We start from the raw sequence: 23,221 nt of genomic DNA on the forward strand, positions 1-23,221 counted from the left end.
TTTTATAAAAATTGGTGTTTTTGCAACAGCTATTTCAGTTTGATATATGTAATAACTGTTGGACACAGAAATGTTTCTGCCTTGAAATGAGTTTTTTTGTACTAACAGAAAATGTGCAATCTGCATTCAAACAAAATTTGACAGGTGCATAAGTATGGACACCCTTATCATTTTCTTGTTTTAAATACTCCTACCTACTTTTTACTGACTTACTAAAACACTTTTTTTGGTTTTGTAACCTCATTGAGCTTTGAACTTCAGAGCCAGGTGTATGCAATCATGAGAAAAGCTACTTAAAGTGGCCACTTGCAAGTTGTTCTCCTGTTTGAATCTCCTCTGAAGAGTGGCATCATGGGCTCCTCAAAACAACTGTCAAATGATCTGAAAACAAAGATTATTCAACATAGTTGTTCAGGGGAAGGATACAAAAAGCTGTCTCAGAGATTTAACCTGTCAGTTTCCACTGTGAGGAACATAGTAAGGAAATGGAAGAACACAGGGACAGTTCTTGTTAAGGCCAGAAGTGGCAGGCCAAGAAAAACATCAGAAAGGCAGAGAAGAAGAATGGTGAGATCAGTCAAGGACAATCCTCAGACCACCTCCAGAGAGCTGCAGCATCAACTTGCTGCAGATGGTGTCACTGTGCATCGGTCAACTATACAACGCACTTTGCACAAGGAGAAGCTGTATGGGAGAGTGATGCGAAAGAAGCCGTTTCTGCAAGCACGCCACAAACAGAGGCGGCTGAGGTATCCAAAAGCACATTTGGAGAAGCCAATTTCTTTTTGGAAGAAGGTCCTGTGGACTGATGAAACCAAGATTGAGTTGTTTGGTCATACAAAAAGGCGTTATGCATGGCGGCAAAAAAACACAGCATTCCAAGAAAAACACTTGCTACCCACAGTAAAATTTGGTGGAGGTTTAATCATGCTTTGGGGCTGTGTGGCCAATGCCGGCACCGGGAATCTTGTTAAAGTTGAGGGACGCATGGATTCCACTCAGTATCAGCAGATTCTTGACAATAATGTTCAAGAATCAGTGATAAAGTTGAAGTTACGCAGGGGATGGATCTTTCAGCAAGACAATGATCCAAAACACCGCTCCAAATCTACTCAGGCATTCATGCAGAGGAATAATTACAATGTTCTGGAATGGCCATCCCAGTCCCCAGACCTGAATATCATTGACCATCTGTGGGATCATTTGAAGAGGGCTGTCCATGCTCGGCGACCATCAAACTTAACTGAACTGGAATTGTTTTGTAAACAGGAATGGTCAAAAATACCTTCATCCAGGATCCAGGGACTCATTAAAAGCTACAGGAAGCGACTAGAGGCTGTTATTTTTGCAAAAGGAGGATCTACTAAATATTAATGTCACTTTTCTGGTGAGGTGCCCATACTTATGCACCTGTCAAATTTCGTTTGAATGCAGATTGCTCATTTTCTGTTAGTACAATAAACATCATTTCAAGACAGAAACATTACTGTGTCCAACAGTTATTACATATATTAAACTGAAATAGCTGTTGCAAAAACACCAATTTTTATAAAACAATAAGCTTAAGATTAATAGGGGTGCCCAAACTTTTTCATAAAACTGTATATTATCACGAGCTTCTCTAACCTTAACAAAACCAACCTGATCGTTGCTAACAATTGAGGGTAGATAGTGGGAGAGCCGTGTTGTAATTATTTTAGAAAATATTTTGACGTCTACATTAATGAATAATATTGGATGAATATTAGGGCAGGTACAGTATTTGGTCCTTTTCCAGGCTTTGATAAAACCATTATATAAGCTTCAAGTGATTGGTGGGTAAGGTCTTCTGAGATTTTATTGAACACTTTAGTTAAAAAGGTAATAACAGAGGTGCAAACATCTTATAAAATCTATTATTGAATCCATCTGGCCCAGGGCTCTTCCCGATAGGAGAGGCCATTAAATCATTCCCTATCTCTTGCTCAGTGAAAGCTTTGTCTAGGGTCTCCTGCTCAGGGGTCTGTAAGGAAGGAAAGTCAGTGTCCATAATATATTTGTCAATTTTTGTTTCAAGAGTATTAGTGGTATTGTCCATGAATATTATATAGCGAGCTATAATAGCAATGAAATGCTTCCGCTATGTCAGTGGGGTTATGAATTTATAGCCGCGGTGCTCCTTTTATTTTGGATACGTATGTCCTTTGCATCCAAGCATGTAACCTTCTTGCCAATGAGAGACCACATTTATCTGTGAATCCCCACGAGTACCTTCGCATGCGATCTCAGCATTTTGTATACGTTTGATCTATTAAAGACCTTCGCTCCTTTCTTTTTTTCAATCAGATCATTTTTATTTAACAAAAGAAAGAAAGACCAACATTTTGTTTTTGTCATATAAACTTTGTGACAAAAAAAATAATAAGAAAGAAAAACCAGTAACAATTCAAGAACCGGTTTACAATGATATAAATCCCAATATCGCTCTATAGTACAAGGTTTTGGAATAGTAATTTTACATTTGTACATAAATATCTGAATACTTCCTGACTGCTTTATTTTCACTATTGGGACATCAAAAGAAAAAGAATATATCTAAGAAGGGACAATTGTGTGGACTGAGACAATTATTATTTGCTGACACCTTATGTATAAGGATATAAATTCCTGGTTTACTGCAGGGATATGTACAAATGGTCCAGTATAGTATTTCTGAAGCAATACCTGGGGTAATTAACCATTGCTCCCATATATGTATGGATTTCTTGAGAGCGTTCCATTAATATAAGATCCCCTTTCCAAGCATAGAGTGTTATTTATCCTGGATCTTAGTTCTGTTATCGTTGGGGGAGAATTGTCTTTCCAATGTACTGCCAACAACTTTCTGGCTTGGAATAATATTCCTGAGCTACCTATTGCCATATGGGAGTCTGGGTCTACGTCCTCTCCCAGGAGTCCTAGGATACAGATTTTAGGTTCCAACTGAAGTAATATCCCAAATACAGATAGTACAAGATCGATCACCCCCTTCCAGTAGTCGCCAATATTTACACATTCCCACTTCATATGCATCAAGTGGGTAACATTTTAACCACATCTAGGACATGTGTCATCCGTTTGTATTTCAATTTTAAATAAAATACTTGGGTATCTATATACTCTATGAATGAGAAGAATTCACAATCTTTGTGACTCTGACAATGAAAGTTTCAGTGTCAAAATCCAGTATTTCCCCCATTGCTCCTCAGATAAGGGACCCACATCCTCCTCCCATTTTGTCTTAACCATCAAAGGATATTTATCCAAATGTAACATAGTATCATAGTGAGATGTAGGTTTCCATGTAAGCAAGTGATGGCTTATTAAGGAAAAGTCTCTACGGCTATATGTATTGTGTAAAGGAGAATAATACGTACAATCCTTTAAGTCTGGATGTAGTATCCTCCATATATCGACCAGTTGGAAAGACCAGAGCACGTTTAGCAAAGCTTTTGATTGTGATTTAGACTGGTGACTCCAGCCCAGGGAAGCGTCTAAAGAAGGATCCAAGACAAAATTTAAGTCACCTCCAATGATGATAAGGTCCTTAGCAAATAGTAAGTATTGACGGCCTGTCTTAATTTGGTCACAATTAGGGAGATAGCAGTTTACCAAAGTCAAAATTTTGGAGTAGATCGAGATCTTAAACACATACCTCCTCTACGTGTCAGACAGTGTTTCTACAATAGTATGCGGCAGTGATCTGTGGCGGCCTATACTCAGCACCTTAGACTTCAAAACAGCATTTTTCTGGGACGCCAAGATGAATAATATCTATTAGTAACCTGAGGTACAGTATATGATCGCCTCTAAAGTGTGACTCCTGAAGAAAGAGAAAATGTACGTGTTGTTTATGCCTACGATAAAACACTTGAGCTCCTTTCTCTGGAACATTAAGTCCTCTGACATTCAATGAGCAAGTTTTGAGTTGTGCCATATTATATGAAAAAAAGGGGGAATGGAAGAGAGAAAGGTTAAGAGAAAAGAGGAAGTATAGACGGTAGATAGTAATGTCTACCTCTCAGTGTCTAAGAAGTATAGATTATGAATATATCAAAACAGTAGGAAATTGCGAAACAAGCAGATTCCAATGCAAGTCCCTAACTGGGGGTTGTCTTTACAGGCGTAAGTCAAACCTTCAGTCCTAGGCTTCCTATTAGTGGGAACCATGGAATATATAGCGAGTAAAGTAATGCAGCCTGATATTACAGTAGTATCATGTGAAGTCAACTTAAATGCCGTTCTAAGATATGAACGGAGACATTATGTATAGTGGAAGAGTGGCACCTAAAACTCTATTTACATATATCTTATTATATGCTTAAAGAGATAAGTAAGCATCGGCAAACTGTCTCTCATCAGGGAAGATATTCATTTCAGGAGTTCATGTGATTGGTAGGTTCCTTTCTCGTCTGGCTGCATCACCATCAAGTTCCTGATCCATTGAACACCTTCTGCGACGTGCTGGAACTCTGTGGCAATGGTGGAGCAGGTGGCCAGTCAGATATATGGATTCTGGGAATGTCCAGGACATCACAGAAAGGTCTCGTCACTTTGATCTTTCAAAGTATACAATGTTCCATTTTTCGGACCTGCAGCTGGAAAGAGTACCGCAGAAGTACATCAGGCCATTTTTCAATAGAGCATCAAGTAGTGGTTTCAATACCCTTCTTTTAGCAAGTATCATTCAGGATAGATATAGTGTTGGCATGATCGCTTGTGCATTGATGCTTTCATGTATACCCCTTATCCAGATATTATTGTGATTTTCATGGTCATCAACCAAATTAAACGGACTGTTTATTTATGAGCATTTTGATGGCCCACATCTTGTACGACATTATCCTCTAATCTCTGTACCTTGTCAGTAAGCTGTGACAGGCTAGAAGTGAGGGGACGTATTTCAGTTTTGTACGTGGTCTCCAGCATTTGTATATATTGCTGCATCTATTGTTTAGTAGGGATAGACGCAATATGAAATACAAATCAATTATGGCGTTCTCCATATCAGAATAACCTGTGGCTGGGGGGTAAATGTCCCTGTGAAGCAAGCATTGCTCAGTATGTGGGTTTCGGTGAGAGTACAGGGAGATGTATGGAGCGTTTTTCTTGTGAGGCCGACATTAAGAGAGAAGTTGGTGCAGGACTTACAGGCTGGAGCTGTCTGGCATCATGAGGGTTAAGACTGCTTCTTTTACCACACTGAGATGAGGCAGTAATGGCTCCGGAGCAGTAAGATAAGACCTTCCATAAGAAACGCTGCATACCAGACATGCTGACAGAGGTGGAGGACCTCAGATTAACCTCCAATCTCATCTTTCTTTCCTATATCGGACGTCATGTTTGAGGCTGTAAATTGCTTATAATTCCCCCAGGAACACGGTCTGAAGAGAGTGTTTTCAGTGTGTGCGTTCTCTCGGTGCTATGTCCATGCCATGGCCTTCCTGTTGATGTTCAATACGTCTGAAGGTGGCGTTGATTAGGAGCAGGATTGTGTGATGTAACAACCTTATGTGAGCACTGGAAACGCAAGTTGTGACACCAATGGAACGGTGCCAGAATGGGAGGTGCGTATGATTGTTTTTTATTTTAACAAGGCCAAACATGAGGAATGAGAAGAAGTTGTCCTAGTAGTGGAAAACCCCTTTAAAAATATACAATTTTAGATTAGAATGAAAAAGGCTTCTCCCCTGTGTGACTTCTCTGATGTTTAAAAAAAGTTGATTTCCAAGGAAACCATTTCCCACATTAAGAACATAAAAATGGCTTCTCTCGTGTGTCAGTACTTTGGTAACTAAGAAGTGATGATTTATTCACAAAACATTTCCCACATTCTGAACATAAAAAGGCTTCTCCCTTGTGTGGGCTCTCTGGTGGTCATCAAGATGCGCTTTCCGTATAAAACATTTCCCACATTCTAAACATGAAAAAGTGTTTTCCCTTGTATGAGTTCTCTGATGCTTGTTAAGAGTTGATTTATCTGCATAACATTTCCCACATTCTGAACATGAAAAAGGGTTCTCCCCTGTGTGAGTTATTTGGTGATTAACCAAAGCTGATTTCTGGCTAAAACATTTTTCACATTCTGAACAAGAAAAAGGCTTCTCCTCTGTGTGAGTTCTCTGATGATTAACCAAAACTGATTTCTGGCTAAAACATTTCCCACATTCTGAACAAGAAAAAGGCTTCTCCCCTGTGTGAGTTCTCTGGTGATTAACCAAAGCTGATTTATGGCTAAAACATTTCCCACATTCTGAACAAGAAAAAGGCTTCTGCCCTGTGTGAGTTCTCTGGTGATTAACCAAATCTGATTTATGGCTAAAACATTTTCCACATTCTGAACAGGAAAAAGGCTTCTCCCCTGTGTGAGTCCTCTGGTGATTAACCAAATCTGATTTCTGGCTAAAACATTTCCCACATTCTGAACAGGAAAAAGGCTTCTCCCCCGTGTGAGTTCTCTGGTGATTAACCAAAGCTGATTTCTGAATTAAAAAATTCCCACATTCTGAACAGGAAAAAGGCTTCTCCCCTGTGTGAGTTATTTGGTGATTAACCAAACCTGATTTCTGGCTAAAACATTTTTCACATTCTGAACAAGAAAAAGGCTTCTCCCCTGTGTGAGTTCTCTGGTGATTAACTAAAGCTGATTTATGGCCAAAACATTTTCCACATTCTGAACATGAAAAAGGCTTCTCTCCTGTGTGGGTTCTCTGGTGTATAACCAAAGCTGAGTTATGGCTAAAACATTTCCCACATTCTGAACAAGAAAAAGGCTTCTCCTCTGTGTGAGTTATCTTATGTCTGATAAAACTTGATTTCAGCTGTCCCTCTGATCTCTCGGTACAGTCATCTGGAAAGAATAAAACCAATTATTATTTATGAATAACATATCCTTAAAATTTATATTGATGAACATTTCTACTTAAACTCTCCGTAAAAATGCACTTTATGTAAAAGTTATTTACCAAGAAAACATCACAGAAAAATCAGCCTTACCAACACCAAATCAGATAACAAATGCACTAGCAATTTAGTGTTGGTTGGGTGTACTGGGGTGTCTGTCCATGTGGGTGCACTTATATAGTGCTGGGTAGCCTTCCTGATCTAATATTATGGGCATCATCAATAGGCTAAGCCAGACACTGTGCATCAAACCTGCCTGTGTGACTGGTGTCCTATGCAAGCTTCTTCTGTGTGCATCTAATATATATAATTATCTTATCCCGTCTGTCTGTTCAGGAAATCCCGCGTCACTGATTGGTCCGGCCGCGGCCAATCAGCGACGCGAGATTTCAGAAAAAGATGGCGGCCGTTAGCGGTTCATCTGCCGCACGGAGGTCAGTGGCGATGCAGCCGGCTGCTGGCAACATAAGTACCCCAACCGGAGGCGAAGCTGACCTCCATTCGGCTACCGTCGGGAGATCAGCGGCTACGGCCGCTGATCTCCCGACGGCAAGTGTGAAGGGAGGACCGGGGAGCGGCGACGCCGGTCCATGAGCGGTGCGGTGCCGGTGTCAGCGCCCGCTCCCCCTCCTCCCCTCCCGCTTGCTCAGGGCCCCGGCACCCGGCACAATACTTACCTCTCCCCGTGCTTCCGCAGCAACTCCTGTCTCTTCCGCTGCTGCTCTGTGATGTCTCAGGTCAGAGGGCGCGGTGACGTTTTTACACTGCGCTCTCTCCTAAGCCATCACAGGCAGTGCAGAGCTTGAGGAGTCCGGAGCAGCGCCAGCAGCAGGTAAGAAGTGAGGTGAGTATTGGATTTTTTTCGTTTTTTTATTGTATGGGGGCATAGGGCATTAAATGGTAAGGTGGGGGGGGTGTCACATTGTGGAGGGGGCATTATAAGCGAGGGGGGGATGACATCCTGCATGGAGCATTATAAGGGAGGGGGGGGATGTGACTTCCTGCATGGGGCATTATAATGGAAGGGGGGATGTGACATCCTGCATGAGGCATTATATGAGGGGGATGTGACTTCCTGCATGGGGCATTATAAGGGAGGTAACTTCCTGCATGGGGCATTATATGGGGGTTATGTGACTTCCTGCATGGGGCATTATAAGGGTGGAGGGGATGTGTCTTCCTGCATGGCGCATTATAAGAGAGGGAGGGGATGTGACATCCTGCATGGGAAATTATAAGGGAGGGGGGATGACATCCTGCATGGGCCATTATATGGGGGGATGTGACTTCCTGCATGGGGCATTATATGGGGGGGTTGTGACTTCCTGCATGGGGCATTATAAGGGAGGGGGGGATGTGACTTCCTGCATGGGGCATTATAAGGGAGGGGGAGGTGACATCCTGCATAGGGCACTAAACAGGGGGGAGGGTGACATCCTGCATGGGGCATTATAAGGGGGGTGACATCCTGCATGGTCCATTATATGGGGGGGATGTGACTTCCTGCATGGGGCATTATATGGGAGGGATGTGACTTCCTGCATGGGGCATTATATGGGGGGGATGTGATTTCCTGCATGGGGCATTATAAGGGGGGGATGTGACTTCCTGCATGGGGCATTATAAGGGGGGGATGTGACTTCCTGCATGGGGCATTATAAGGGAGGGGGGCATGTGACTTCCTGCATGGGGCATTATATGGGGGGGTGACATCCTGCATAGGGCATTAAACAGGGGGGGTGACATCCTGCATGGGGCATTATATGGGGGATGTGACTTCCTGCATGGGGCATTATATGGGGGGGATGTGACTTCCTGCATGGTGCATTATATGGGGGGATGTGACTTCCTGCATGGGGCATTATAAGGGAGGGGGGATGTGACTTCCTGCATGGGGCATTATAAGGGGGGTAACATCCTGCATGGGCCATTATATTGGGGGGATATAACTTCCTGCATGGGGCATTATATGGGGGGGATGTGACTTCCTGCATGGGGCATTATTTGGGGGGGGATGTGACTTCCTGCATGGGGCATTATAAGGGAGGGGGGATGTGACATCCTGCATGGGGCATTATAAGGGGGGGTGACATCCTGCATAGGGCACTAAACAGGGGGGGATGACACCCTGCATGGGGCATTATAAGGGGGGGTGACATCCTGCATGGGGCATTATATGGGGGGAAGTGACTTCCTGCATGGGGCATTATAAGGGAGGGGGGGATGTGACTTCCTGCATGGGGCATTATAAGGGGGGGGGGTGACATCCTGCATGGGCCATTATAATGGAAGGGGGGATGTGACATACTGCATGAGGCATTATATGGGGGGATGTGACTTCCTGCAAGGGGCATTATAAGGGAGGTGACTTCCTGCATGGGGCATTATATGGGGGGTATGGGACTTCCTGCATGGGGCATTATAAGGGAGGGGGGATGTGACCCTGCAAGGGGCATTATAAGGGAGGGGGGGTGACATCCTGCATGGGCCATTATAATGGAAAGGGTGATGTGACATCCTGCATGGGGCATTATAAGGGAGGGGGGATGTGACTTCCTGCATGGTGCATTATAAGAGAGGGAGGGGATGTGACATCCTGCATGGGGCATTATAAGGGAGGTAACTTCCTGCATGGGGCATTATATGGGGGTTATGTGACTTCCTGCATGGGGCATTATAAGGGTGGAGGGGATGTGTCTTCCTGCATGGGGCATTATAAGGGAGGTAACTTCCTGCATGGGGCATTATATGGGGGTTATGTGACTTCCTGCATGGGGCATTATAAGGGTGGAGGGGATGTGTCTTCCTGCATGGCGCATTATAAGAGAGGGAGGGGATGTGACATCCTGCATGGGAAATTATAAGGGAGGGGGGATGACATCCTGCATGGGCCATTATATGGGGGGATGTGACTTCCTGCATGGGGCATTATATGGGGGGGTTGTGACTTCCTGCATGGGGCATTATAAGGGAGGGGGGGATGTGACTTCCTGCATGGGGCATTATAAGGGAGGGGGAGGTGACATCCTGCATAGGGCACTAAACAGGGGGGAGGGTGACATCCTGCATGGGGCATTATAAGGGGGGTGACATCCTGCATGGTCCATTATATGGGGGGGATGTGACTTCCTGCATGGGGCATTATATGGGAGGGATGTGACTTCCTGCATGGGGCATTATATGGGGGGGATGTGATTTCCTGCATGGGGCATTATAAGGGGGGGATGTGACTTCCTGCATGGGGCATTATAAGGGGGGGATGTGACTTCCTGCATGGGGCATTATAAGGGAGGGGGGCATGTGACTTCCTGCATGGGGCATTATATGGGGGGGTGACATCCTGCATAGGGCATTAAACAGGGGGGGTGACATCCTGCATGGGGCATTATATGGGGGATGTGACTTCCTGCATGGGGCATTATATGGGGGGGATGTGACTTCCTGCATGGTGCATTATATGGGGGGATGTGACTTCCTGCATGGGGCATTATAAGGGAGGGGGGATGTGACTTCCTGCATGGGGCATTATAAGGGGGGTAACATCCTGCATGGGCCATTATATTGGGGGGATATAACTTCCTGCATGGGGCATTATATGGGGGGGATGTGACTTCCTGCATGGGGCATTATTTGGGGGGGGATGTGACTTCCTGCATGGGGCATTATAAGGGAGGGGGGATGTGACATCCTGCATGGGGCATTATAAGGGGGGGTGACATCCTGCATAGGGCACTAAACAGGGGGGGATGACACCCTGCATGGGGCATTATAAGGGGGGGTGACATCCTGCATGGGGCATTATATGGGGGGAAGTGACTTCCTGCATGGGGCATTATAAGGGAGGGGGGGATGTGACTTCCTGCATGGGGCATTATAAGGGGGGGGGGGTGACATCCTGCATGGGCCATTATAATGGAAGGGGGGATGTGACATACTGCATGAGGCATTATATGGGGGGATGTGACTTCCTGCAAGGGGCATTATAAGGGAGGTGACTTCCTGCATGGGGCATTATATGGGGGGTATGGGACTTCCTGCATGGGGCATTATAAGGGAGGGGGGATGTGACCCTGCAAGGGGCATTATAAGGGAGGGGGGGTGACATCCTGCATGGGCCATTATAATGGAAAGGGTGATGTGACATCCTGCATGGGGCATTATAAGGGAGGGGGGATGTGACTTCCTGCATGGTGCATTATAAGAGAGGGAGGGGATGTGACATCCTGCATGGGGCATTATAAGGGAGGGGGGTGACATCCTGCATGGGCCATTATATGGGGGGGATGTGACCTCCTGCATGGGGCATTATATGGGGGGGATGTGACTTCCTGCATGGGGCATTATAAAGGGGGGGATGTGACTTCCTGCATGGGGCATTATAAGGGAGGGAGGATGTGACTTCCTGCATTGGGCATTATAAGGGAGGGGGGGTGACATCCTGCATGGGCCATTATAATGGAAGGGGGGATGTGACATCCTGCATGGGGCATTATATGGGGGATGTGACTTCCTGCATGGGGCATTGTAAGGGAGGTGACTTCCTGCATGGGGCATTATATGGGGGGGATGTGACTTCCTGCATGGGGCATTATAAGGGAGGGGGGATGTGACTTCTTGCATGGGGCATTATAAGGGAGGGGGGGTGACATCATGCATGGGCCATTATAATGGAAAGGGGGATGTGACATCTTGCATGGGGCATTATATGGAGGGGATGTGAGTTCCTGCATGGGGCATTATAGGGAGGTGACTTCCTGCATGGGGCATTATAAAGGGGGGATGTGACTTCCTGCATGGGGCATTATAAGGGAAGGGGGATGTGACTTCCTGCATGAGGCATTATAAGGGAGGGGGGGTGACATCCTGCATGGGCCATTATAATGGAAGGGGGGATGTGACATCCTGCATGGGGCATTATATGGTGGGGGGGGACAAGGGACATCCTGCATGGTGCATTATAAGAGAGGGAGGGGATGTGACTTCCTGCATGGGGCATTATAAGGGGGGGATGTGACTTCCTGCATGGGGCATTATAAGGGAGGGGGGGTGTGACTTCCTGCATGGGGCATTATATGGGGGGGGTGACATCCTACATAGGGCATTAAACAGGGGGGGTGACATCCTGCATGGGGCATTATATGGGGGGGATGTGACTTCCTGCATGGGGCATTATATGGGGGGGTTGTGACTTCCTGCATGGTGCATTATATGGGGGGATGTGACTTCCTGCATGGGGCATTATAAGGGAGGGGGGATGTGACTTCCTGCATGGGGCATTATAAGGGGGGTAACATCCTGCATGAGCCATTATATTGGGGGGATATAACTTCCTGCATGGGTCATTATATGGGGGGGATGTGACTTCCTGCATGGGGCATTATTTGGGGCGGATGTGACTTCCTGCATGGGGCATTATAAGGGAGGGGGGATGTGACTTCCTGCATGGGGCATTATAAGGGGGGGGGTGACATCCTGCATAAGGCATTAAACAGGGGGGGTGACACCCTGCATGGGGCATTATAAGGGGGGGTGACATCCTGCATGGGGCATTATATGGGGGGAAGTGACTTCCTGCATGGGGCATTATAAGGGAGGGGGGGTGTGACTTCCTGCATGGGGCATTATAAGGGGGGGGTGGGGTGACATCCTGCATGGGCCATTATAATGGAAGGGGGGATGTGACATACTGCATGAGGCATTATATGGGGGGGGGATGTGACTTCCTGCATGGGGCATTATAAGGGAGGTGACTTCCTGCATGGGGCATTATATGGGGGGTATGTGACTTCCTGCATGGGGCATTATAAGGGAGGGGGGATGTGACCCTGCATGGGGCATTATAAGGGAGGGGGGGTGACATCCTGCATGGGCCATTATAATGGAAAGGGGGATGTGACATCCTGCATGGGGCATTATAAGAGAGGGAGGGGATGTGACATCCTGCAAGGGGCATTATAAAGGAGGGGGGTGACATCCTGCATGGGCCATTATATGCGGGGGGATGTGACCTCCTGCATGGGGCATTATATGGGGGGGATGTGACTTCCTGCATGGGGCATTATATGGGGGGATGTGACTTCCTGCATGGGGCATTATAAGGGAGGGGGGGTGTGACTTCTTGCATGGGGCATTATAAGGGAGGGGGGGTGACATCCTGCATGGGCCATTATAATGGAAAGGGGGATGTGACATCCTGCATGGGGCATTATATGGAGGGGATGTGAGTTCCTGCATGGGGCATTATAGGGAGGTGACTTCCTGCATGGGGCATTATAAAGGGGGGATGTGACTTCCTGCATGGGGCATTATAAGGGAAGGGGGATGTGACTTCCTGCATGAGGCATTATAAGGGAGGGGGGGTGACATCCTGCATGGGCCATTATAATGGAAGGGGGGATGTGACATCCTGCTTGGGGCATTATATGGTGGGGGGGGACAAGGGACATCCTGCATGGCGCATTATAAGAGAGGGAGGGGATGTTACATCCTGCATGGGGCATTATAAGTCCTCACTATAATTGCCCGGTCCTCACTAACACGGTTCGCTGATTGGTCGCAGCTGCCGGTCGCGACCAATCAGCGATATCAGCTCCAAATTTAAACACGGTCTCCGGCCAATTGGCGCCAGATTTAAAATAAGTACGCCACCGTCGGGAGACATATTCTAGAATACCCGATACGTTAGAATCGGGCCACCATCTAGTCTTTAATACTAGGCAACCACCCCCTCCATGAATTGGTAGGTTTGTGAGTGATTGCTCCATAAGTATTTTGCACCTGCGCTGCCCCCACCTTTATCATGGGGGTCTACTGCATCCTGCTAGTGCATTTGTTATATGATTTGGTGTTGGTAAGGCTGTATCTTTTTCAGAGATTTTTTAAAAATTTTGCCTTATGTTAGCCGTCATTATTCACCAAGACAATAACAGTTCACAGTCTAATAGAAAACCTCATACGATGAACCAGTGGATCGTGGTGTTCAACTGTTTGTTAATTCTGCCTCCCAAATATGGAATAAGAAGCCACCAAACAATGTTATGTAGGCAAAAATAATATCAATAAAAACTTCTACTCATCTCACAAAAAACAAGTCCCCACTCAGGTCCATCATCTGTCAGTGGAAAATCATAGGTTTCCACATTATTAGTGGCTCAAAGGCTTTTGAAAAGCAACATGGCTTCCATAAACCAATCCAGCAATATCCACTCTCCCAAAGTCAGATCTCCCCCTCACTTCTGAGCCTTGCAGTGCGCCCAAACCACATTTAGCCTCCATGTATTTGACATTACTATAGTGAGAAGAACCTACTTAATTGATGGTGTGTGTCTCCTGGAGCACAATCTGGGCACTATGTGTTGGGTAATGAAATTATATATTTGTAATTTTCACTCTCCAGCATCCACCGCGTGCTAATATCCAGAAAAACACTGTGGAGTCAAAATAGTCCCTACTCCTATAGATAATTTCACTGAGGGTTATAATTTCCAAAATGGAGTCACTTTATGGGGATTTCTACTGCTCTAGTTTTCTACCATTTTGTCATATTAGGGCTTCTGTAAATGGTGTGTCCTATCTCCTCTGGCATCTGCTCCTGCGACGTCTGCTTCTGTCACCAGGAGCCGCCTTATTCATCCTGCAGGTGGCGCTGGTGATGGAGGAGACGTCATAACCAGAAGCCCTGGGCGGAGCAGGCTCTGTCCAGCCAGTAAGATTAGGTAGCTTGGGACCTGTAGTACCATCCAGTCTGGCAGTATAGGTGTGTGTGCTGTCCCGTTGGATTAATCTGCTCCCTACTTCAGCCATTTGGAAAGCACCGCACCCTACTAAAGCTGAAAGCATATTGCGGGAAGCTGCCAGATACAGCCTTGTCCTCCTCTGGTTCAGTCCTCTGTGCTCAGCTCCCGGCTTGTGTATTTGATTCCTGTTGTGACCCCGGCCCGTTTACTGACTACTCTTGCGTCTTCTGATTTTGTATTTTCTCTGCCCTCATGGATCTGACCCGGCTACCTAACTATTCTTCTTCCCATCTCACACCACAGAACAGCAGGTAACACCAAGGCCCAAGCCACAAAGTAATCCCTGGGATCTGGAAAATGGAGTAGATAGCGCCAAGCCTGTTTGTGGTAGCCATCTTTTGAGCTGCCAGGTGACAACGAACAGTGCCCCCAATACATTGTGTCTGTGAACTATTTTATCAAGATCTGCATTCCTAATAGCTAAATGGCGCTCCTTCCCTTCTTAACCTGCCATGTGCCCAGACAGTAGGATACAACCGTATATGGGGTAGTGTCACATTCAAGAGAAGTTGAAATATTATTTGTAAGGTCCATTTGTTTCCTATTATCCTTTGTGAAGAATTCCAAAGTTATCACCACATAAAGTGACACACGTCAGATTTGAAAAATGGGCCCAGATAGGAACACAAAACTGGCTGTAGGAAGGGGTTAAATCAGAGTATTTTTGGCACTAATTACTGTAGTCAAAACTGTGAGTACAGACAATAACACATCTACTGAAATGACCAATCTCAACAGTCTCCATCAGTAATAAATGAGTAACTAGTGGTGAAACCTCTCTGGGGTAATTGGAGTATGGGGCTCGGTGGCTCTTGGGAATCTAAACTATCGTAAGGGACAATATTTTCTGTCAGATGAATTTCAAGAAGAAATATTAGACATTCAAAGAGAACTTTTTATAATAGTGCAGAGCTGAGGTGTCTTAAATTTAGCTTAGAGATATATCATGGCACAGGTGTTATGTTTTTTATGTAGTTTATCACAATCCTGTTTGAAGTTAGTCGGTTTTAAAATAAATTGAAAAATCAGGATAAAGGGAAACTCTGCTGTTATTGTAGAGAAATTCACACTTAGCCCTCACTGCACATTTAATGTTGTAGATCATAAAAGTGAAGTTTGGCCAGAAAGACTGGACCTGGTCTTGTAGGGACCATATGAGCTCATTCAGCAGCACAGAAGGGAGAGAAGGTAGATTCATCCAATAAGATATCAGGGATCTAGGAAGCCAACAGCATCATTACCCTCCGCTTTCTCTTACAGGCTCATCGTAATATTTTTCATCAAGTGATTTTCTAACTTGTCAGCAAATTCTATGTATGCGGTCATTTGGCTTTGTAGTTTATAGATCAGCGTCTACTAATCCCAGGGGGTAGGTGGATCCTCCAGGTTGTAAGTTCTATGGAAAAGGGTTTTAATGCTCAAAATCATTTGAACAGTTTTGGGTGGAAGAGAATGTTGTGATCTAGAGGCAAAATGGTGATCACATGATTGTGATACGGCCGGACTACACCACTGATAAAGCAGCCACAGCCGGTGACTGAGAAGAATCTGTGACTTCTCTGAGTTTAGTGGTTATTACTCACCTGGGTAGTCATATGTAGGAATTTCCTCTTTACACCGCTCATCACCCCTCACATATGTCTCTGTAGTGTTAATATGTGTCAGATCTTCACCCTGAAACAAATATTGTAAAAGTCACAGACAGATGAGAAGTCACATCTATGATCAGCTCTAATCCTGCCATCTCCACCGTTCTCATTACACAAGTATAAAACATATAATACTGGTGGATAAAACAAGACTGAACACAAGACCTTGACAGCCGTCTACACATCATAGGGGAGATCTCATGACACCTTCTCTCCATCTACCTGATGATCCTGAGGAACATTGGGCTCTTCTTGTTTACAGTCCTGTGGTAGAAGAGGACGGGGACATCTCTCTGGTGTTGTCCTCTTACTGGATAGATCTGGAGGAAACACATACAGGGACTGAATTCATTCTTTACATACAGATCATTATAGACCGTGTGTATTTAGCCCTGTCTATTACCTGGTGATATGAGGGGCTGGGGAACCTCCATCATGACGTCTTTGTACAAATCTTTGTGTCCTTCTAAATACTCCCACTCCTCCATGGAGAAATAGACAGCAACATCCTGACATCTTATAGGAACCTGACACATACAATCATACAGTCATACCCCCGATCCTTTCATAGCATTAATGTGTAATGTCCCAGTATTCCCAGCAGTGTCACCTCTCCAGTCAGCAGCTCAATCATCTTGTAGCCGAGTTCTAGGATCTTCTGGTCATTGATGTCCTCATGAATCAAGAGGTGAGATGGAGGCCCTGTGATTGGGCTCAGGGGTCTTTCCCATCCCTCAGATACAGGGGCCTGGTAGCGCCCACTAGAGGTCTTCTTCACTACTATGTAATCCTGGTTATGGAGAGACACATTATTAAATCTCACTTCAGACATTTCCAGAGTCCTCACCTCTCCAGTTCTGTCCATCTGTTATTCCCATAGATAAGAATGATGTAATGTGACGTCATCATAATCTCTCACCTCTCCAGTAAGCTGGAAGAGGATCTCCAGGGTGAGATGTAATATCCTCTTCGCCATCTTGTCTCTGTCCATATCCATCTTTGATGGGTCCATAAGAAAAATTCTCTTAAATGGAAGATCTTCACTGAGAGGATCTGATATTGTAGGGACCTAAATGAGAAGATGATGAGCCTATGTAACATCATAAAAGTCCTGTGTAATAATACAATTACTGGAGATAATAAAGGGAAACATATGAGGAGATATATTATTTTACAGTATTTAGTTTTCTTATTTACATCTAGTAATAAAACCTATATATTTTAGGCCACAGACAACAAGCAGTTTCTTCCTTGGAGTCTGCAGCTGAACACTTTCTCAAAGATTCATCTTCCATAAAGCTAATTCTCGTCTCATTTACAGACAATCGGCACTATCAATACTGCAGAAGATATTCATTACACGTGACATGAGAAGTAACTACTTCATGATGAGGACGACATATTCATCATCTACTACGGCTCTAGAAACATATTTGGCCAGAGTGCTTCACTGACTACATCTCCACCAGTTGTCTATATGAATGTTTCCCGTCTTCCCCGGACTGTAATCTTCTATCATGTTAGATCTCATGTCTGATTCACACACAGAAGTTTGAGGCTGACACATGGTAAGGTTTTAATATTATACAGAGTAGGACTATCTCGAATGGGTGCACCTTGCCATGGTGGGATAGCTTTCATGCTATTTTTGATCAAATACAGTGCTAAGAACCCTATATTATTTAAATGCACTTTTGCTTTTTATTTATTTATTTACAGCATGGTTTATGATCATTTTTCTTCTGATTTATTGCCATAGTAAACATGCATTTTTGTGCTGCATGGATACCTACTTAAACCAAGCTCAAATTCTGTCTTTTTTCACGGGCACCATAGTGCTATGGATGATACGTCCCTATCTATCCAACTATCATGTAGTAAAAATCTCATAGGTCCTGGATTAATTAGTATCTGCATGAAGAATGGGGCTAAGTGAGTATTTATTAAAGGGAATCCACTCTACCAACTACCCCACGGCTGATTAAAGTTAATTTGTCACCCGCTGGGACTTATCCAACATCTAATATGGGCATACAGGTGATAGAAATGTGAATCTATACTTACCTGTATGCCTCATATTAGAGATCTGTTTGCTGTGAAATGGCTTTTTATTCAATGAAAATTCCGATGCTTGCTGGCCGTGGGGTAGTCGGTGGAGTGGATTCCCTTTAATAAATACTCACTTAGCCCTATTCTTCGTGCAGATACTAAGAAATACAGGACCTATGAGATTTTTACCATATGATAGTTGGATAGTTAGGAGTGTATCATCCATAGCAGTAGCCCACACAGCCACTATGGTACCGGTGAAAAAACCACAGAATTTGATCCGGTAGTCGGGAAGAAGTGCCCTGTGACGTGCAGCACTAAGAGGATCGTTTGGTGCACCTGGGAGCTGATTTACCGGTAGCTAGGAGAGAATAGGCGGGTCCAGCTAACCACCTTTGGGTGTGGTTAACGGCCTATAAAATGAAGATTGTTGTTTGGCACATGGTCTGTGTGTTTGGAGGGAGAAGGCCTCCTGTGTATGTTTGTCTTCAGACCAAGCCAGGACACTGGATGCTACTCCAGCTTGTGTACTACACAAGCCTGGCTGAGCAGAGACCTGTTAAGGACATTTACTTTGTTTGCCTGATCTAAAGGCTATTTGCTTTTTTGTTTGGCTTCTAGGTTTATGAAGCAATAAACCCACATGAACTTTTAAAGGAACATGCCTCCTGTTTTCCTCCTGTCGCATCCAAGTGAGTAAAACCCCTACAATATGTATAAAGGAAAGGGTATGGTACTTAGACAATGTTTCAATAATAAGCCTCAACGCGTTTCCCCAACAGGTTCATCAGGAGGCTTGATACAGGGATAATAATTCATGATATTCAGCATAGTGTGCCTAATAGCCAGGTGTCCATGTTTAAATAGCCCAATTCATCCAAAACCCCTCCCAGACTAGGAGGCCCATTCCCATTCCTAGAGTTGAATTGTCACAGGATATACAAAATGGAGTCTGTCTACAATAATGTACAGCACCTGCGCTACTTCTCATGAGCTAGAGGTCCGATAATGTCCATCACCTAATGTGCATGTCGGGAAGTGACGTGCTTTATGCTGAAACACCAGATAAACTGATTGCCGCCGCTCCACTCGTACCTGTGACTGCGCATGCCCGTACTTATCATTCCACGCCGGAGCGAATCTAGGATCATTGTCCACGATTGCGCATGCCCAGATGTCTGCGCTCCACACCGGAGTGCATATGGTATTGGATCGCATTCCATCAAATGAAAAATCTTCTCTCTGAGATCAGCATCATGGGAGACTAACAACAAGTATTGCACATCCTCCCATCATACAATAGGCATGTAGATCTACTTCTAGAAAATATGGGATGGTGGCCCACAGTAAATTTCTAAATGGTCAAATTTGACCCCTATTGCATAATTAGAGATACACAAGGATCACCACACTTGTTAGTTACTAAATAGTATAAGTGGGATATAACTAATAAGAAATAATTCTGATATAGAAGCTCAGATCTCTTCATGAAGTAAAACAATATGTGATCCCCATTCTCAGGAAACTGAGTAGCAATGGGTAGAATATAAAATCCAAAAATGTAAATCAGAATATGGATGTATTCACACAAAACAGGCATAGGAAATTTGCTCCTTGAGTACCTTAGGGGCTTGTGGATCCAGTCTGGAAATCCACTCTCTTTCCTTTTTGATACATCTATTGTGATCACCTCCTCTCACATTGGGTTTAACCGCCGCAATGATACAAAACGAGATGTTTCCGGTTTCACCTCGATGTGCACTGTTCATGTGTCTCACTAATTGGGGTGTCCTGACCATGGCATAAATTACCCAAATGCCCCCTCCCCCACCCTCCTCCTAGACTGCCTCTTGGTCGTTCATACATAATCTAGGAGGCAGGTGCATGTGGCCACATATACAAGTCCTAAGGTTTTACAGTTGGAATAATCCCTCTGGAAAAAGGTTTCACCTGTAGAGGAACTCAAGAAAGATTTACATGGTCTCATCCAATTACATGTACAACATTCTTCACATCTAAAGAAACCGCAGACTCTTCTATCCAGCCAAGTCCACTTGGGTGCAGGTTTTTATAGAAACTATGCACTAAATGGTCCCTAATTGACCAACCCTTTCTGAAAGTTATTGTGGGAGTAGAACCCACAGCACCCTCAGGTCCCGGTTGGCCAGGGTTTTCTGAGGATATTAAAGATATGGTCACTCTGATTGTGATAAGTTCCTATTACTCGTGTTATCCCATCTTTTTCTTGCTCTCTTGGTTAGGTAAGGAGGAATGTCTGTCTCTCCTGATTTTCTGCAAACAATCGTGTGGAATCCAAAATGTATTGTGGGTACCCTTTTCCATGAATCTGGTGTTCATGTCTATTGACTGTATATTAAAATCTGTGACATTAGAGCAGTCTCTTCTCAACCGTAAAAATTGGCCCAAGGATATTGCTTTTTTTAATGAGGATGGGGTAGTGACTATCCCACTTCAATAGTTTATTAGTGCTTGTAGGTTTATGGTAGATGAGTGTCCCTAGGGTCCCATCCCCTTCACTCTTGATTAGTACATCCAGCAAAGGCAACTGGTAATATTTAAACTCTGACATAAATCTCAGGCCCACTCTATCGATATTGAGTTCCCTGACAAATTCAAGAAACTTTTCACTCGTTCCTGACCAGATGATAAAAATGTCGTCAATATATCTATACTAAACCCCAATATATGGATGCCACCACTTATGATCATCTATGAATATTGTATTTTCCTCCCACCAGCCCAGGAATAGGTTAGCATATGAGGGGGCACAGCAGGTCCCCATCGCAGTACCCCTGAGCTGGTGAAAGTACTTACTGTCAAAAAGAAAGAAGTTATGTGTAAGAGTGAATTTTAGAAGATCCTCCATGAAGTCATTATGTCTGCTACACTCTACTGATCTCGATTTCAAGAAATGTCTTACTCCTCTGATACCATCCTCATGCGGCATATTACTGTACAAAGCCTCAATATCTAGTAAGGCCTGCTCCCCTACATGCCTGTATACATGCTCGAGGGTATACATGTAGGGGAGCAGGCAGAGGGAAACCAACTCCAGAGGGATTATTCCAACTGCAAGACCTCAGGCGATACCGCGGGAACATTACACTGTGGGGGTCATCATACACCCTGCATAAGGGGCATAATGGGGGCATTACACTGTGTGGGGGCATCATACATACTGCATAAGGGGCATAATGGGGGCATTACACTGTGTGGGGGCATCATACATACTGCATAAGGGGCATAATGGGGGCATTACACTGTGTGGGGGCATCATACATACTACATAAGGGGCATAATGGAGGCATTACACTGTGTGGGGGCATCATACATACTGCATAAGGGGCATAATGGGGGCATTACACTGTGTGGGGGCATCATACATACTACATAAGGGGCATAATGGAGGCATTACACTGTGTGGGGGCATCATACATACTGCATAAGGGGCATAATGGGGGCATTACACTGTGTGGGGCATCATACACACGGTATAAGGGGCATTACACTGTGGGGGGCATCATACATCCTGCATAAGGGGCATAATGGGGGCATTACACTGTGTGGGGGCATCATACATCCTGCATAAGGGGCATAATGGGGGCATTACACTGTGTGGGGGCATCATACATCCTGCATTAGAGGTATAATGGGGGCATTACACTGTGGGGGTATCATACTTATTGCATAAGGGGCATAATGGGGGCATTACACTGTGGGGGGCATCATACATACTGCATAAGGGGCATAATGAGGGCATTATACTGTGGGGCCAGTAAAGGGGTTCTGTACTATGAGAACAATACGTTTCCTCCCTTCCTGTCTCCATAGTTGGGTCGTATGTATCTATTACAGGAAACAGAACAAAAACCTTAAGATTCTTATAAAGGGGCAACACAAGACCCCAAAAGAGTCTCCGTGCTGAAGGGGTTAATGCCCCCTGCGCCCAGTAATGGGGGGTCTCCACATACCTCCAGCTGCAGAGCCGCCACCACATATATGGCTGCTCTGTGCGCACAGGAGCTGTGATGAGGTCACAGGAGGGGAGGAGTCAGGGGTCACATGATCAGGGGCCTCAGAGGATGCAGGACTCTGCTGTGCTGGTTGTCATGGTGCTGGATGAGCTGAAGTTTATGTGTGGGGTCAGGAGGGGTTTACAGTGTGGATGTAGCAGAGCCGCGTGTGTACGAGGTGTACGGAGCAGAGCCGTGTGTGTACGAGGTGTACGGAGCAGAGCCGTGTGTGTACGAGGTGTACGGAGCAGAGCCGCGTGTGTACGAGGTGTACGGAGCAGAGCCGCGTGTGTACGAGGTGTACGGAGCAGAGCCGCGTGTGTACGAGGTGTACGGAGCGGAGCTGCGTGTGTACGAGGTGTACGGAGCGGAGCCGCGTGTGTACGAGGTGTATGGAGCTGAGCCGCGTGTGTACGAGGTGTACGGAGCGGAGCTGCGTGTGGACGAGGTGTACGGAGCAGAGCCGCGTGTGTACGAGGTGTACGGAGCGGAGCCGCGTGTGTACGAGGTGTACGGAGCAGAGCCGCGTGTGTGCGAGGTGTACGGAGCAGAGCCGCGCGTGTACGAGGCGTACGGAGCGGAGCAGCGCGTGTACGAGGCGTACGGAGCGGAGCCGCGCGTGTATAATGTGTGCGGAGCTGAACAGTGTGTGTATGAGGTGTACGGAGCAGAGCCATGTGAGTACGGAACGGAGTTGTGTGTGTACGCTGTATACAGCTGTAGAATCCCCAGGTTCGGTTGGCACCGGTTACGTCGATCTTATTGTTGTATT

General features: G+C 45.3%; 1 protein-coding gene across 1 annotated transcript; it reads right to left on the reverse strand.

The window, feature by feature from the left end:
• Positions 1-2,478: 2,478 nt before the first annotated feature.
• On the reverse strand, positions 2,479-22,492 carry LOC141192434 (uncharacterized). The gene is made up of 7 exons (XM_073661958.1): positions 22,408-22,492; positions 17,286-17,435; positions 16,977-17,156; positions 16,770-16,893; positions 16,589-16,686; positions 16,301-16,391; positions 2,479-6,868 (listed from the first exon to the last, which is right to left on the reverse strand). Exons 2-7 carry the CDS (start codon positions 17,376-17,378, stop codon positions 5,832-5,834), a joined length of 1,623 nt encoding a protein of 540 aa, XP_073518059.1. The 5' UTR covers positions 17,379-17,435; positions 22,408-22,492; the 3' UTR covers positions 2,479-5,831.
• Positions 22,493-23,221: the final 729 nt, after the last annotated feature.

This window comes from Phyllobates terribilis, unplaced genomic scaffold (genome assembly GCF_046119375.1).
Source record: "Phyllobates terribilis strain yellow unplaced genomic scaffold, ASM4611937v1 Scaffold_61__1_contigs__length_8056638, whole genome shotgun sequence".
Taxonomy (NCBI): domain Eukaryota; kingdom Metazoa; phylum Chordata; class Amphibia; order Anura; family Dendrobatidae; genus Phyllobates; species Phyllobates terribilis.

What these genes read in the sequence shown, in the direction of transcription:
- LOC141192434 (XM_073661958.1), bottom strand. Translation starts at nt 17,378, where the DNA reads ATGGACCCATCAAAGATGGATATGGACAGAGACAAGATGGCGAAGAGG. An exon ending in TCTTCCAGCTTACTGGAGAG is followed by an intron (nt 17,157 to 17,285) that starts GTGAGAGATTAT and finishes CTCCATAACCAG; the next exon opens with GATTACATAGTAGTGAAGAA. An exon ending in TCCTACATATGACTACCCAG is followed by an intron (nt 6,869 to 16,300) that starts GTGAGTAATAAC and finishes TATTCTTTCCAG; the next exon opens with ATGACTGTACCGAGAGATCA.